The sequence below is a fragment of the Girardinichthys multiradiatus genome, chromosome 20 (genome assembly GCF_021462225.1).
Source record: "Girardinichthys multiradiatus isolate DD_20200921_A chromosome 20, DD_fGirMul_XY1, whole genome shotgun sequence".
NCBI classification, from domain to species: domain Eukaryota; kingdom Metazoa; phylum Chordata; class Actinopteri; order Cyprinodontiformes; family Goodeidae; genus Girardinichthys; species Girardinichthys multiradiatus.
The window spans coordinates 17,140,266-17,155,266 of NC_061812.1; the positions used below are offsets into that span (position 1 = coordinate 17,140,266).

Below are 15,001 nucleotides of genomic sequence, written 5' to 3' on the forward strand. Positions count from 1 at the left end.
CAGTTTCTGTTTGTCACTTTACCCTTACACATCCGATCTTAAGCTTATTCATGTTCAAGAGCAATTGCTTGATCTCTATGCACAGTAAACTAAATGGCTTGATGTTCTCTTTCCCGTTTTTGCATTGATGTTTATTTTTCCTGTCTTTTTTGCTTACAGAACCAGCCAGCACTATATCTTTTGCCTGTTTCCCATATCACCTACAAAGCAAAAATTGCTAATACTTTATTTTGTCAGCAGGGAGGAGTTTTCCATCTACACTACACTTTCTAATGACACAGCATATGAACCAGCGCCACTCCTTAGTCGTAAGCATTTTTTAGGCGACTCCTACATGAGCAAACATCAGTTGGCCAAACAGTGAAAAAAGCAACTAAGAGCTTCAGCAGAATAACTAATCAGACTGATCTACACTTTTGGGCTCATACCTTACCTCATATTACATACATATTATAAATACACTGGTGATCAGGAGTTTACATACAGTTGTCATTGGCAAGTGTTAAATTCATTTTGGGCTTTTAATGATGCATTTGAACCATTAATTCCTGATAATAAAACAGCAATGAATTAAAAATAGATCCAGTAATAAAAATGTAAATATAGGCTTAAATAAGAATAGTCCATATTTCTTTTTAAACAGGGCACAGTTATCCATCTAAACACAGTTTTTATGTGCTCTTGGGATCATTGTTCTTTAGGAACACCCAACTGTGTTCAGGTTTCAACAGTCTGACCAAGACTGGCCCCCTCAATTGAAATGAAACGTGTTTAGATGTTCAAGTACAAACCAGTAAACCCCTGAACTCAAGAGAAACCAGTGTCCCTGTCCACAGTGAATTGAGTTCCAATATTAACACCATCAAGTATGAGTGAAATTATCAGCTGCCTACATGGACACCCTAAAAGGATTATGGGGGATGGTTTTATGGTCAGGTTAAACAAAGATTGAACTGTTGTACTTCAATGAAAAGAGTTATGTTCAGAGAAGTCAAGATGAGGCTTCCAAACCTGAGAACACTACATCAGCTGTAAAGCATGGTGATGGTAGTATCATGCTGGCGGTCTGTTATGCTAGCATTGGTGCTGAGTTGTTGCACAAAATGGGTGGAATAATCACGGAGGACTAAATCCAGATTCTTCAGTTTATCTTAAATCAACAGCTAGATTGTTGAAAGTGAAACATAATTGTGCAATCCAACAGGACAATAATTCAAAATGCTTCAAAACTGGGTTTAGAATGGATTAAACTGGCTATCATCAAACTTCCAGAATCCTCTACCCCTGCAGTTCTCAAACTTTCTTGAATAATCTCATCAAATGCCAAAATTTCAAAATACAACCATAATGTTAGGCCATTTTAAAACAGTAAAACAACATGAGTTGGACTTTTTTCTGTTGTTTATTTTGTCACAAAAAAACAAAAACAAAGGTAAAAAAAACATGTTTAAGCAAATTTTCAAGTTGGAAAATTAAACGCACCCAAAAGTCAGAATTCTGGCGGAAAAAAAATATTTCTCACTAACACCAACCTCAAAATCCAATATGGCTACTGCATGTTTAGAACATAGTGGTAGATGTAGCAATAAATAGTTAATTTGTAATTCTTCCACATTTTTATGAATTAGATCTTCCTCATTAGTAAATACATGCATGATTTGTATTTATGAACACATTTCTTTATTGTTTATTTCAAAACATTTAGAGACATACAGTGCTTTTAGGTTGTATTGCAAAAAGGAACCAACTTAGTCATTTAGTACAAAATTTGCAAATTGAACTGGTTTTATAGCTAACTGGAATGGTTTTTCAGGGTTTGATGGTATTCCTTGATTCATGTTCTGACTTGAGAGGTAAATAGAATCCAGCATAATAACTACCAGCTCTTATTGGTTCACTATCATCTATTCAAAATAGTTTTTCTTACACGAATATTAATCCACTCTATATATCCACTCTACATTATAGCTAATTTGCCACTCTTTACCTAAATACCAAATCCTCCTCTGAGTACTTGTACCACAGTTTGAATACCATGGTGCAACTTTTTTAGGGAATTTTGACCAAATATTAGTGTAAGTAAAGTTTATTTGTTAAGTGCCTTTCTGAGACAAAACCATCACAAAGCGCTGTCCAGAAAACCAATAAAATAGCTATTAAAATGAAGTGTCATTAATAAGATAAAATAACACTACAATGCAGCCTTGGTGCTGCAGACTGGAAGGCTTGGTCTCCCTTGGTCTTCAGTCTGGTGCGCGAAACAACTAGGAAATGTTGTGCCTCAGAATGACAACAGTGAGCAGCAGTCTATTTTGTAAGCAGATCAGAAAGGTAATCTGGGCCCTGGCTGCTCTGTATATTAGTGTGAGAATTTTAAAACGTACCCTAAAATCTGTTGGTAGCCAATGTAAAGAGTATAAAATAGGGGTATGTGAACTTGCTTGCTGAAGCGTGTGAGAAGTCTGGCCGCAGCATTTTGCGTGGCTTGGAGGCGCAAAAGGGATGATTTATCCAAACCAGTACACAGGGCATTACAATAATCTAAACGCAATGATACATATGCGTGGATTATTCTTTCCAGTTCAGCTGAAGGAACCGTATGTCACAGTTTAGAAATATTCCTGAAATGAAAGAAACAGGAACGAGACAAAGTTTTTATATGTGAGCCTAGAGAAAAGTTGAATATTACACCATGATTTCAATTAATGGACTTAGGAGTTGAACGAAAAGAAGCAAGAGCCTGACTTATCTTTGTATGTAGTTCAGGAGGAGCTATAATCATGCTCTCAGTCTTTTTGGTGTTTAAAACAAGGTAGTTGCTGAACAGCAACTAGGAAGGGCATACAGATTGTTTATGTTTGAGTATTTCTTGGAGTTCAGAAACTCTACAATCAGTTCAAACTTGTGCAAAATGTATTCAAATCATCATTGTAACAGACCTTCTCACTTGAACAGGGATTTTATTTATTTTCGGCAGAGACATGCATGCATTTCTCCCACTGGCTGTCAGATTTATTTCTTTATTTTGTTTTGTCTCTGATGCCTGTTTGCACATTAGTTTTAAGGTTCATTCAGCGATTTCCTCCCTGAGGACAGCGTCCAACCCAAACAGATGATGCTGAATGGCTTCACTTCGCTGCAGTCGGGTTTTCCAGAAGACTTCACACTGTCAACAATGTCAGCAGCAGACTGCTCATAGGCCTGTACGTCGTTTAGACGCTCTCCCTGACAGATCATCCTAGATAGACACTTCATGTTCCTGGTTCAGCCTTTTTTTCCTTAGATTTTTCATTTCTGTTTTTCCTTCTGCAAAATGAAACTTCTCACCCGTCATGATGGATTTCATTTTCAGTCAGAACCCAGAAAAACTTTGTTTATTTATTTATTTTTATTTGTTTTTTGTTTTTGTTTCTTTATTTGCTTCCTGATTATGTGCCCTTTTGTTTTCTGTCTGAAAACCTACAAACTCAGCTTGTCAACAGCCTTCACTCTGGAAAACACAGTGACATTCTCCTATCAAGGACACAACTATCCTTAGATAGAAAAACTTATTATCCAATTTGAATAAATAACTGAATCTGACTGCACTGTTCAATGATTAGGATGAATTGGAATGTATGTACCTGACTTTTGTGAAGTGCCTTGAGACCACATGTGTTGTGAATTGGCGCTATATAAATAAAACTGAATTGAATTGAATTGAACATTCACCAGTAGTAATCTGTAAAGCCCAATAATAGAAGCACTGGAGTCGCAGCAATCTGCACTATACTTGTCAGGGGTGTGCTATAGATTTCAGCAGGCCCGATATTATTACTGCTTATAATAAAAGATAACAAAGCCCAGACCACTTGAAATAAAGTAGATCTCATAAATAACATCTCTCTGCAGTACATTTATTTTGCTAGTTGGTACCTATGCACGTGTTTCATGCTATTGCCATTCAGATGAAAATTTCATGGGAAAGCCTGTGAAAGTCAAGGTTGCCATGTGTCCTGGCTTCCTTGTGTTTGTAAATTAGTGCACTTGTTTCTATGCCTGTTCATGTCAATCTTCATTTCCAACTTGATATACAGTCGCTTTCTGCACACTGTCACTGGTTAGGTCTCTCTCTGCTCAACCTCCAATAGTAAGCAAGGACAAAACAAGAAATGATTACAAGAGCCATTTTCTCTATAATGCTGTTTTCTTTTGGTTCTATCACGCAGCACAGCTGTGCTTCCAACTGTGATTGCCTTGAATATTTTTCTTAACAGTTTGACATCTACTGTGAATGTTGTAGTATTTCAACTGCAGAGACATTTTTCCTCTATTAAAAAAACTTTCCTTAGGATTCAGTTTATTCATGTTTAGCTCGCTGGAGTTTATTTATAATTTGTTTTTCTGTTACCTGGCCTGATACTACTGATGCTACTAACAAACACCACCATACCATGATGCAGCTACTACCATACATCATCATGATGGCATAGGGCAAGCAAAGAGCCTGTGGAATCACTGATGACTATCTTTTATTAGAGAAAGTAATTGGTTTTTTAACAGATATGTGCAACAAGAAAAATCCATACATGAAACCTTTTCTGGTGGCTTCGGAATAATTTGAGTTTTTTTTTACAATGCATACATCATTTCTGCACATGTCTACCTCAGATCTTATTTACTTCAGCTTTTCTTTGCCTTGAAAAGTTACAAATACTGACGTTCTAAGTGAGCTAACTCATTCAGGAGGTCACAAAATCACCCAGAACAACATCTAAAGCACTGCAAATCTCACTTGCCTCTGTTAATTGGGCAATAATGGCATCCATGGGAGAGGTCCATGTGGAAAACCACAGCGAAAAAAGGTTTTGGTGTTATTCTTCTCAAAATACATCTTGGGGATCAGCAAGACTTAGTAAAAGTATCTGTGGACTGTTAGGAAAAAAATAACATTTTGGAAGCTGTGAAACCTGTGACACTAAAAATTCAAGCACATGGTGGTGGTAGTTTGTTACTCTGGGTTCGCTTAGCTGCCCAGAGATTTGGATGATTTGCTGTGACACGGAACCATGGATTCGGCTCTGTATCAGAAAACCCTCAAAGGCAATGTCTGGCCATCCTTTCATGAGTAAAGTTCACTTGGGTTATGCACTAGTTTTTTTTTTGACTTGTTACTTATGGAGCTTGTTGTTTTCAATTTTCTGTTCTTGTTCTTTCTTTGTTTTATGTTTTAAAATGTCCTCAATTTTACATGAGCAGCACTTTGTTGCAACTGTGGCTGTCTTAAAGTGCTTTTAACTAATAAAGTAAGCAAGTAAGTAAGCAGCGCAATGATCCAAGGCACACCAGCCAGTGCACTCTAAATATCTCCAAAACCAAAAAGGTTTTGGAGTGATCTAGTTAAAGTCTGGGCTTAAGTCCAGTGTGGCTGAATCAAACTACGTTTACAAAGAAAAGTTGGCCAAAATTCCTCCACAGCGTTGTGAAAGATTCATTGGCAGTAAAGGCAAAACCTGACAGCAGTTGCTGCCGCCAAGGGTGGCAAAGCCAGTTATTAGGTTTTAGGAACAATTACTGTACCTCTTCATAAATGACCAGGTTAGTTTATTAACGCAATCCTTAACGGATACTGCTTTTTGTATTTACTCAGGTTAACTTTGTCTGATGTTAAAATGAGTTTGATGGTCTGAAACAAGTGTGACCAAAAAAGAAGCAAAAACAGAAGAGCTCTGCAGGGGTTGAAATACTGTTTCACAGCAGTGTAGACTTGAAAATCAAATTCAGTCTCCACAACAGCTTGACTTGAGACATTACCCAGTAGTAATTGAATGAGCTTCGGAGATCGTCAAGGCAAATTTCCTCCAACCAAATTTCAAGAGTTAGCAAAGGATGTAAAATCATCAAAAGAAGAAATTAAAGGGGACAACAACTCAATGTGTACTGTTTCAGTTAATTAAATATTCCATTCAGAACTTTCGAAAGTAGGTTCGCATTGATTCTGATGTGAATGTCAAAATTATTATACAGCAATAAAAATAAACAATAAAACAATAAAAAAAACCACTGAAGGTAACTATAGGCATCAGATTTGTTAGAAATCAGTTGTAAAGTAAATATCAGTAAATCTACATAAAACCAAAAATAACATTAGACTAAAACATAGCAAAGTATGAATGGTGAGGTAGTAGTTTCATGAAAAGAGAATGGACTGTAAGAGTGTAGCATATATGGAGAGTTAAAATTTCTACAGATCTGAGGCAATCACTGCAAAATTCATGTCACCTGTAATGTTTTAACCTCAAGGTTAGACTGTCAAAATAAAACTGGCTGTCTGATCATGTTTCTGTTTGCTGCGTTTAGATGTTTAACAGGTCAATTTAGTAAGATAAGGCTAGATTATTTAAAAAGGTAAGTTATAAATTTGCTCTGCAAGTCAAAGAAGGTAGAACTACGGCCTGTTTCCTCGTTTAGTGTTCTGATGAAATTTGTTTTTGATAAAACTTGGTCCAGAATATTTCATATGATAAGATTTTATGTCTGTAAACGTGTGATTAACAAGACTTCCTCTCTTAAATGAAGTGACTAAATTATCTGGAAGACGCAAATCCCTTCAGGACCGATATTTCTTATCATGGGATGAACGTAATCACTCAAGACAGTTTTATATGGATTTGTTACTCTGCCCTCTTGAGGCAATCTATCATGTAAAGGTCAAAAATATATATTTTTTAACTTGTCGCCCACCTTTAATGATATATTTCAGTGTTGCTTTTAGTTAGAAGTTTTTATGCTGCTCAAGTCAAATAGGAAGACACTGAAGAAATTAATACAAATATTTTCAGCTTCATTTACTGGGACCCTGGTAAAGATGTGTTAAAAGGCTCAAACCTATTTTGGAGTAGCAAGGTATTGCGGGGAAAAAAGTAGAAAAGTAATTTCAGCACATTTATTGAATTTGGAGAAAAGGCAAATTAAGAAATAACTGGTTTAAGCAAAATCACCGACGGTGCAATTCCTGGTACCCCAGCAATTCCTTTAATGATAAATGTAATAGAAGAAATTTCTAAATGTATACTCTACATTTTAAGTTGCAAAGCAATGCACATTGAGTAGTATGTAAGTGAACTTCAGACCTGTTCGTGAACAGCATATTGGGGCCATCAAGTGTCCAGAATAACCATTTGGTGATGTCTACATGCTAAGTGGTTGGTTGGGGTTAATGCCAAAAAGTATTTTCTATACAAGCATTAAAAAGCGGAATTTACAACATTTTCTGGGACTTTAATTAAATATGTGGAAAAGCCCTTCATTCCCAGTGTTTAGTATGACAGAGGGTCTGTGATGCTTTTGGGATAGACTGATGCTGTTTCTTGACCAAAGGTCCTGGGAACCTTGGTAAAGTCCACAGCATGATGGCAACAAGGACATTTTAAACAAGAATCTTTCAGAATATTGAAAATAGGTCATCACTAGGTTCTTTATCATCCACAAGCTATGGTCAAATCAATACAATAATGGTTTTCTGTGGACCTTGTATAAAATCAACCTTTTTCCATCACAGTGCAGGCATAAAGCCTAGGCGGAAAACCTATGGGCTGAGATGAAGAGAAGAGAGGAAAGAAGATTACCCAGGATTCTGAATGATCTGAAGAAATGGTTTGCACAAAGTAAAAGCAGCAGGTATACCAATTAATATCCCAATGCTTTTATTTAAAACAATTAGTACCTTACATTCCCCACTGAATAACTGCGCTCAAAATAAAGTTTGTTTTAACTTTTCAGTGTGTCACTGCAATAAAAATAATTTATTAACTGCGAGAAGGGGGGAGGGGGGTTAGCACTGTAGCCTAAATTCTGTTTGATAAATGTGATTACTTATTTTTATTCTTTCTTTAACTTATCTCGCTCAATCAGCTTTTCTGGAAGACTGATTCTAAGAATCTAATTATAGCAAAAGGTAATTAAGTTGATAGCTCTTGGAGGTAACCAGCGTCTTCTCAGAAAAGGCGTGATGGATGCCGGGGCAAGGAGAGGTGATGATGGTACATCCCCTGCGTCTTTGGATTTGCCTCTTACAAACACTCGTGAGGGAGAGGAAGAGAGAGGAGGAGGAGGAGAGAGAGAGTTTGCCCCACATCTTTACAGCTAAAACTGCCTCCACCGCTGAGACAGTCCGCGATGGAGCCGTCTGCAGGCAGCAGAGCGCAGCGTTTCCACTCATGGATCCGCACAGAAAAGGGGCATTTTAATGAAAAGCGAATATAAACTGCAAACGGAATCTGAAAACAACTATCATCCAACATATGGATTTAAACTTCATATTAAATTATTTTAAAGGTAAGTTAGTTCTGTTTATTGTGTGCGTAAAATGTGTCATATTTGTCTCTATAGCAGTTGCCGCTGTAGTCATGAATTATTTTAAAGAAAAGTCTAAAATGCAAGCAGAGAAACGGCGAGTTGTGTAATTTATGTATAATTTATGCATGCAAAAGTTGTAAAGCATGCAACAAACACAAAAACCCCATTGTAATCCTATCATAACCGTTTGATTACGACGGCTTTCACTCAGATTAAAGTTGTCTAAGCCTAAACAAAATTTTATTGCAAACATTTAGAATTTTATTCTGTAACTCATCTAATTTCCTCTAAATACTAAAAACAATGCGCATATTTTTTCAAAACATATATAATTCACCATTTTATTGTATTTTCTTTGGCCTCTTTAGTTCAACCTTCCTTATTTCCTCATGCATCAGGTGATTATTTTGCTAATTGAAATTTTGCATGCATTAATTCAGTATATTAATAAAATCCATGATCAGTGTCTGAAATCTTTACCTTAGTTTACAGGACATACTGGTCTTCTCCCCAGTTTAATCCAAACATATCAGACAGATCTAGGCCAGCCTTAAAAGTCAGAGGTCCCAGCCTTAAAGCATAGTATTTCTATTTCCAGTGGAGAGTAGACACACATGACAGTTTTGATTTTATTATGAAAACACGGGGTGTTTGACATTTAAGAGGGTATTCTTGTAATCAAATTCAAGAGGTCTCTTGTGATTTCCGTCCTATAGAAACATGAGCTTCAGGAAGGCTGCACTTGTCTCAGGGAAACAAAGCGGCTCTGCAACATCTGATTGAATTGTCTGAGAAAACTGCAATGAAAACATCCACGGAGCCAGAGGAACTAAAAAAAACCCAAACAAAACAAAAAATACATGAAGATAAGGCTTGTGATTTGAAAAATAATTTAACTCATATTACACATGCAGCATATTCTACAGTATTTTTGCATATTATCTTTGCTTTTTTTTTTAAACTTTTACCTTCCAATTGCAAAAATGTTGAGCAGATGGTAACACCCAGACTACAGCAGGACGATTTTTTCCCCACTATTGTCACATATTGACACTGTGAGATTACCCAGGATTGATGTTCTTGTCTTTAATAGTGTAACTGGCAATGCTTGGGCTATTGATTCTTCTTCTCTCTAGCCTCTATCTCTACAGAGCGTAGCATGCCTAACCCTTGTGATTAAGCTGCCCTGGTATCATAGAGACATAAATAGAAAGGTAAATGAGATGAAAATGTATTGATCAGGATAAAATGATACCTTTTATCCTGAGTTTGAAGGACAGAACAGAAAGGAGGCAGGGCAAAATTGAGATAATCTTGTTTGATGATTTATGTCCTTCTAATGCAGAAATGCAAAAGGGGTTTGCAACCTTATTAGGCCACTTAGACTATGATTAAAAGAGCAAGTCCCTGCAGTTAAATATGTTGGTGCATCTTTGGTTATTACTGAATTAGCGACCATACAAGATGTTTGTCATGCACAGAATTGGGTTTTTATGTGATTCAGTGCTGTGTTGCTCCATGAAGGCATTTTTGTGTTGGATGAATCTTTATTAGCTCATTTTATTTCTGTAACGTGAGCGTTTCTCCTCTGCATAATCCTCTGCATGCGTGCTCTTTTTGATTGCATGTGTTTGCAGATTTATTTTTCTACTCTGATCCCAACCTGATTTTTCCCAACCTGTCAGGTTTTCCCATTGCAACATCTGAGTCTGATTGGGAACTGATGTGTGTCATGGGGATATGGTGAGGCGATGTGCACAGGCTTGTGTGAGAAGAGGTGGACTGCCGTCAGTGGAGGAAGAGGAAAGGAGACAGGTGAAGGGCTGGATCTCTACTCATATTTGTGTGTGTCACTCTTGTTCTCGGCTCTGTGGGGTCAAGCAACCCCGCAGTGTCCGGACAGCTGCCACTGTGCCTGGGACACAGCCACTGTGTTGTGCTCTAATGCAGGGCTGCGGGAAATCCCAGAAGGGATCCCACCAGAGACCGTTTCCCTACACCTGGAGCGCAACTACATCCGGAACATCCCAGAGAGTGCCTTCAACCACCTGGTCCACCTGCGGGACCTCTACCTATCCCACAACCGCATCGACTCTCTCTCCTCCGGTGCCTTGCGGCATCTAGGACCTGACCTGCGCCTGTTGGACCTCTCACATAACCAGCTGAGGCTGGCCAGCAGGGAGGATTTTGGGTCCACTCGCGCCAAGACGCGGCTCTACCACAATCCCTGGCACTGTGACTGCACTCTGCAGGAACTGATGGAGACTTTGAACCTGGAACCCGAGACCGTGAATGGGATCATCTGCGAGAGCTCCGTGCGAGGTGTGGGTGAGGGGAGCCGGTGGGAGGACCCGGGATCATTGGGCGAGCACGCAGGTCAGCCGCTGGTCAAACTGTTGGATTCTGGGGTGAACTTCTGCAGCCTGCAGAGGAAGACCACAGATGTAGCCATGCTGGTGACCATGTTTGTGTGGTTTTTTATGGTCATCATGTATGTTGTGTACTATGTTAGGCAGAACCAGGCAGAAGCCCGCAGGCATTTGGAGTACCTGAAGAGTCTACCCAGCCCACGTAAGACCCCTACAGAGGCAGACACTCTGAGCACCGGTTTCTAAGCTTAATGCTGTTTAAACTCAATATTCAGAGGACATCATTGTGGAACGTGACTCTGAAATGCTGAGAGAAGTTACTGTAGACCAACTGTGGAGGATGCATACATAGAGGAAATTAACCTTTTACAAATGTTTGATTATTCCTTTAAAATTCTTTTTCTAAACATTTATTTTCTTATTAAATTTTTTTCAGGTTTAGTATAAAGTTTAAGTATTTCTGAACTTCTACTTTATGCACTGAGAGAATAGAAGAAGTTATAAAAACACAGCAGAGGTAAAGATAAAACAAGGTTACGTGTAGAGAAAGACATTTTTGAACTCAATAACATTTTGTCTCCCTTTGTAGCCCTGCTTTTCTTCTCCCGTTACGCCTCATACTGTGCTCTTTTATCTTTCATTAGGTTCTAATTAGGAGACGTTGACCAGCTGACCCCTAATGAACACTTGAAAGGCACTAATCAGTTGAAGTGTGTTTGTCAGTGTGCAAATTTAGATGTGTGTCCTTTACTGGCTGCTAGATTTGTGTATGTGTATGTTTGTGAATGTGTGGTGTGTTTAGGCATTGTCACAACCATTCTTACTTTGATGTTTGTTGGGGCTATGGGGGTCCAATAGTGCCAGAGTTCAACAAAAGGCTCAATTATAATATGAACACTTAAATGCAAAACAAATGCAGAAATAGTTAATAAATAGACATGTCTCGATAAACATAAGTGACACAAGTAACAGTGACACAAGCCGCAGTGCCACAGCCACAGTGAAAATATGAATTATTTCATGGTTTACTGCAGCAAAGGAAGCATACATTAATTTAATGAATGCTGAAAAAGTCAGATAACATTTCGATATATAGTAGACTCCAAATTCAAATCAATGAATTTTGCATTTAATTATATAATTCTGTATTTAATAGATTACTGAAATATTTAAAATGGGTAAATAAATATGGGTAAAATGGATTTATTAATTTCCAGTTTTGTTTTAATAATGACAAGTATAAATAGTTTTTCATTATTTATTTATTTTATTTATTTACTACATTTTGGAACTATTGGCTCTCCACAGTTTAAGTCCTCCGCATCTGGCTCTATCAAAACTGATTCTATTTTTAAAGCCATTAAAAAATAAGCACATAATTTATTATTAAAAGGAGTATTCATTTCATTAGAATGTTTAAGGCTTGCCCTGTAAAAATTAATGAATTTTCCTCCAGCTTTCTCCACATATTGAGCTAAACCACTTTGGATTAACAGCCACATTTGATAGAGTTTTGTAGAGGGTGTTGTAATCCTGTTTATTGTGCAAATAACTGTAGTCTCCTCAAAGGGGTAGGTTAGTCTTATTTTTAAATAGGAATGTCATTCTTCTCTTCTACAACAAGAAATGTAAACCTCTGTCTATTTGCACATTTCTAGATGCAAATTTAGAGCAATAGTTCCCAACAAGGTCTGAGATTGTGTTCAGCAAATTAATGATACAAGCAAAATTACATTTGTTTTAAATTTACCTTTCATTTCTTTTACTACTTCTGCATTGTTAGGTGTCACAACAGATGTTCTTTGCAAGATTATCTAGCTCAAAAACCTGATAGACTAATAAAAAGGAATGAACCGAATAATTGTTTATTCCTTGTTTAGTCTCTTTTTTGATATTCAATCAAGTAACACTTATAAATAAAAACAAATGTAGGAAGATGATGAGCAAGAATCTGTAAATGTCTTTGTGGAAAATGACACAATCAACACAATGTGAATGAAAATAAAATTCATATAAGTGTAGTGTTGTGTCAGTTATTTTGTTTTTCAGTAGCACTGTAATTCTTAATGTTGGTCTATTGTAGGCATGGGGAGGTTTGAAAAAGTTACTATCTAAAAATGGCTACACTTTTCCATCTCACAATTCCTAAAATATAACGTTTTTTTAAATGAGATGCCAAAAAATTGTTAGACTATCTGGAGTTTTCTCTATAATAGAGACACAAGGTGGTCTCCCTCACTCTCCTGCTGCGCACTGCCAGATAGCTAGCTGAAAGAAGACTACTACACCTTTTCTTGCTCTCGAGAAAGGCGAATTTTGCTTTTTGGAAATATTTCAACAAAAAAGCCAGACATGATGGGGATACTGATGGAGCTTCACCTATCACTCTTATTAAGCTAACACTGTTTTAAAACTACTGGTGGTGACAATATGTCTGTCAAGTAGCTGACTGTAGCTTGGAATAGCATAATGTGCGACTACACTGTATGGTATTTATACAAAAAGTTAAGACAAATAAAGTCAAGTGGTGTAATTATGTCCTCATGCACTCAAGTTGTACAGAATCATTCTAATTACAAAATTACATGTTTTCACATGTGTTGACAAGAGACACATCTAACAGTTGTAGGAGAACCGGCCCTTGAAGACTGGAATTTAAAACCTGCGAGTCTCTTACCAACCCATGTCTTGTGTATAGTGTTATAATTAGATGTAACTTACATAATACAAAAAATCTTTGGTGTTGCAGAAATTAGAAGACTGCAAATAAAGCCATAGCTAGTTTGTGAGATTTTTTTTTCAATTGTTTACCTTGTTGCTGACAATGTTGTCTGATTATACTGTATGTTGGTCAATGTTCATGAATTTGTTACAAAAATATTTTTTTTTAACTTTGTGAAAATAAACAGTTAATAGAGAATTAAATGGACTGATCTATGTTGAACATATAATAATTTGCGTACAAATTACTTGAACAGACTGTTATAATATAACTGTACCCTTGTTTTATGAGACAGTTGGTCCACTATAGGTGCAGAAGCAGAACTTAGAGTAGGTCACCTATCTGTAAACTGTTATGTGCTAAATGTGTTGTGCATGTTTTGTAACCCACAGCGAAAGTGTGGCTGCATTATGTCTGCTCAGACACTGTAAATTAGAGTTAGTCGTTATCAGGTTGGTAAACCAAAGGCTAAAAAGGAGATGACGTTGGACACGTCCCTGACCTTTTAAAACCAAGTGAGCATAGTGTGTGTAGCAATGTGGGTGTTTACTGTTTGTCACAAATCATACATCTCAATATCATGGAACATATTTCTGTCAGCTTCAATGCACATTTTATATTAGTTAAACACTCACAATCCAGATACTGTTTTACCACTTTTTATAGTCTTTAACTGTGGGCTTTTTATTGGTTTTGCATTTTTCTTCAGATCATCTCTTTACTTTCACATTTGCTTAAAACAAATGGTTCAAATCTAAATAAACTCTTTTGTAGTGCCTTGCAAAAGTAGTCATACCCTTGAACTGTTCCACATTTCGTCACATTACAGCTACAATCCAGTGTATTTTATAGAGCTTTAGGTGAAAGACCGACACACCAACACAGTGTAATGTACAGGTCCTTCTCAAAATATTAGCATATTGTGATAAAGTTCATTATTTTTCATAATGTCATGATGAAAATTTAACATTCATATATTTTAGATTCATTGCACACTAACTGAAATATTTCAGGTCTTTTATTGTCTTAATACGGATGATTGTGGCAAACAGCTCATGAAAACCCAAAATTCCTATCTCACAAAATTAGCATATTTCATCCGACCAATAAAAGAAAAGTGTTTTTAATACAAAAAACGTCAACCTTCAAATAATCATGTACAGTTATGCACTCAATACTTGGTCGGGAATCCTTTGGCAGAAATGACTGCTTCAATGCGGCGTGGCATGGAGGCAATCAGCCTGTGGCACTGCTGAGGTCTTATGGAGGCCCAGGATGCTTCGATAGCGGTCTTTAGCTCATCCAGAGTGTTGGGTCTTGAGTCTCTCAACGTTCTCTTCACAATATCCCACAGATTCTCTATAGGGTTCAGGTCAGGAGAGTTGGCAGGCCAATTGAGCACAGTGATACCATGGTCAGTAAACCATTTACCAGTGGTTTTGGCACTGTGAGCATTGGGCATTGACCCTGCCCTTGATAAAACACAGTGGACCAACACCAGCAGCTGACACGGCACCCCAGACCATCACTGACTGTGGGTACTTGACACTGGACTTCTGGCATTTTGGCATTT

At 37.3% G+C, this 15,001-nt stretch overlaps 1 protein-coding gene across 1 annotated transcript; it reads left to right on the top strand.

Moving 5' to 3' along the window:
* The first annotated feature begins 8,128 nt into the window (after window positions 1-8,128).
* On the top strand, window positions 8,129-13,657 carry LOC124856310 (leucine-rich repeat-containing protein 3-like). Its single transcript, XM_047346643.1, has 2 exons — window positions 8,129-8,316; window positions 10,023-13,657. The coding sequence occupies exon 2, from the start codon at window positions 10,089-10,091 to the stop codon at window positions 10,950-10,952; it is 864 nt and encodes a 287-aa protein (XP_047202599.1). The 5' UTR covers window positions 8,129-8,316; window positions 10,023-10,088; the 3' UTR covers window positions 10,953-13,657.
* Window positions 13,658-15,001: the final 1,344 nt, after the last annotated feature.

Excerpts from the sequence above, each read along its gene's own strand:
- LOC124856310 (XM_047346643.1), top strand. The coding sequence starts at position 10,089 with ATGTGCACAGGCTTGTGTGAGAAGAGGTGGACTGCCGTCAGTGGAGGA.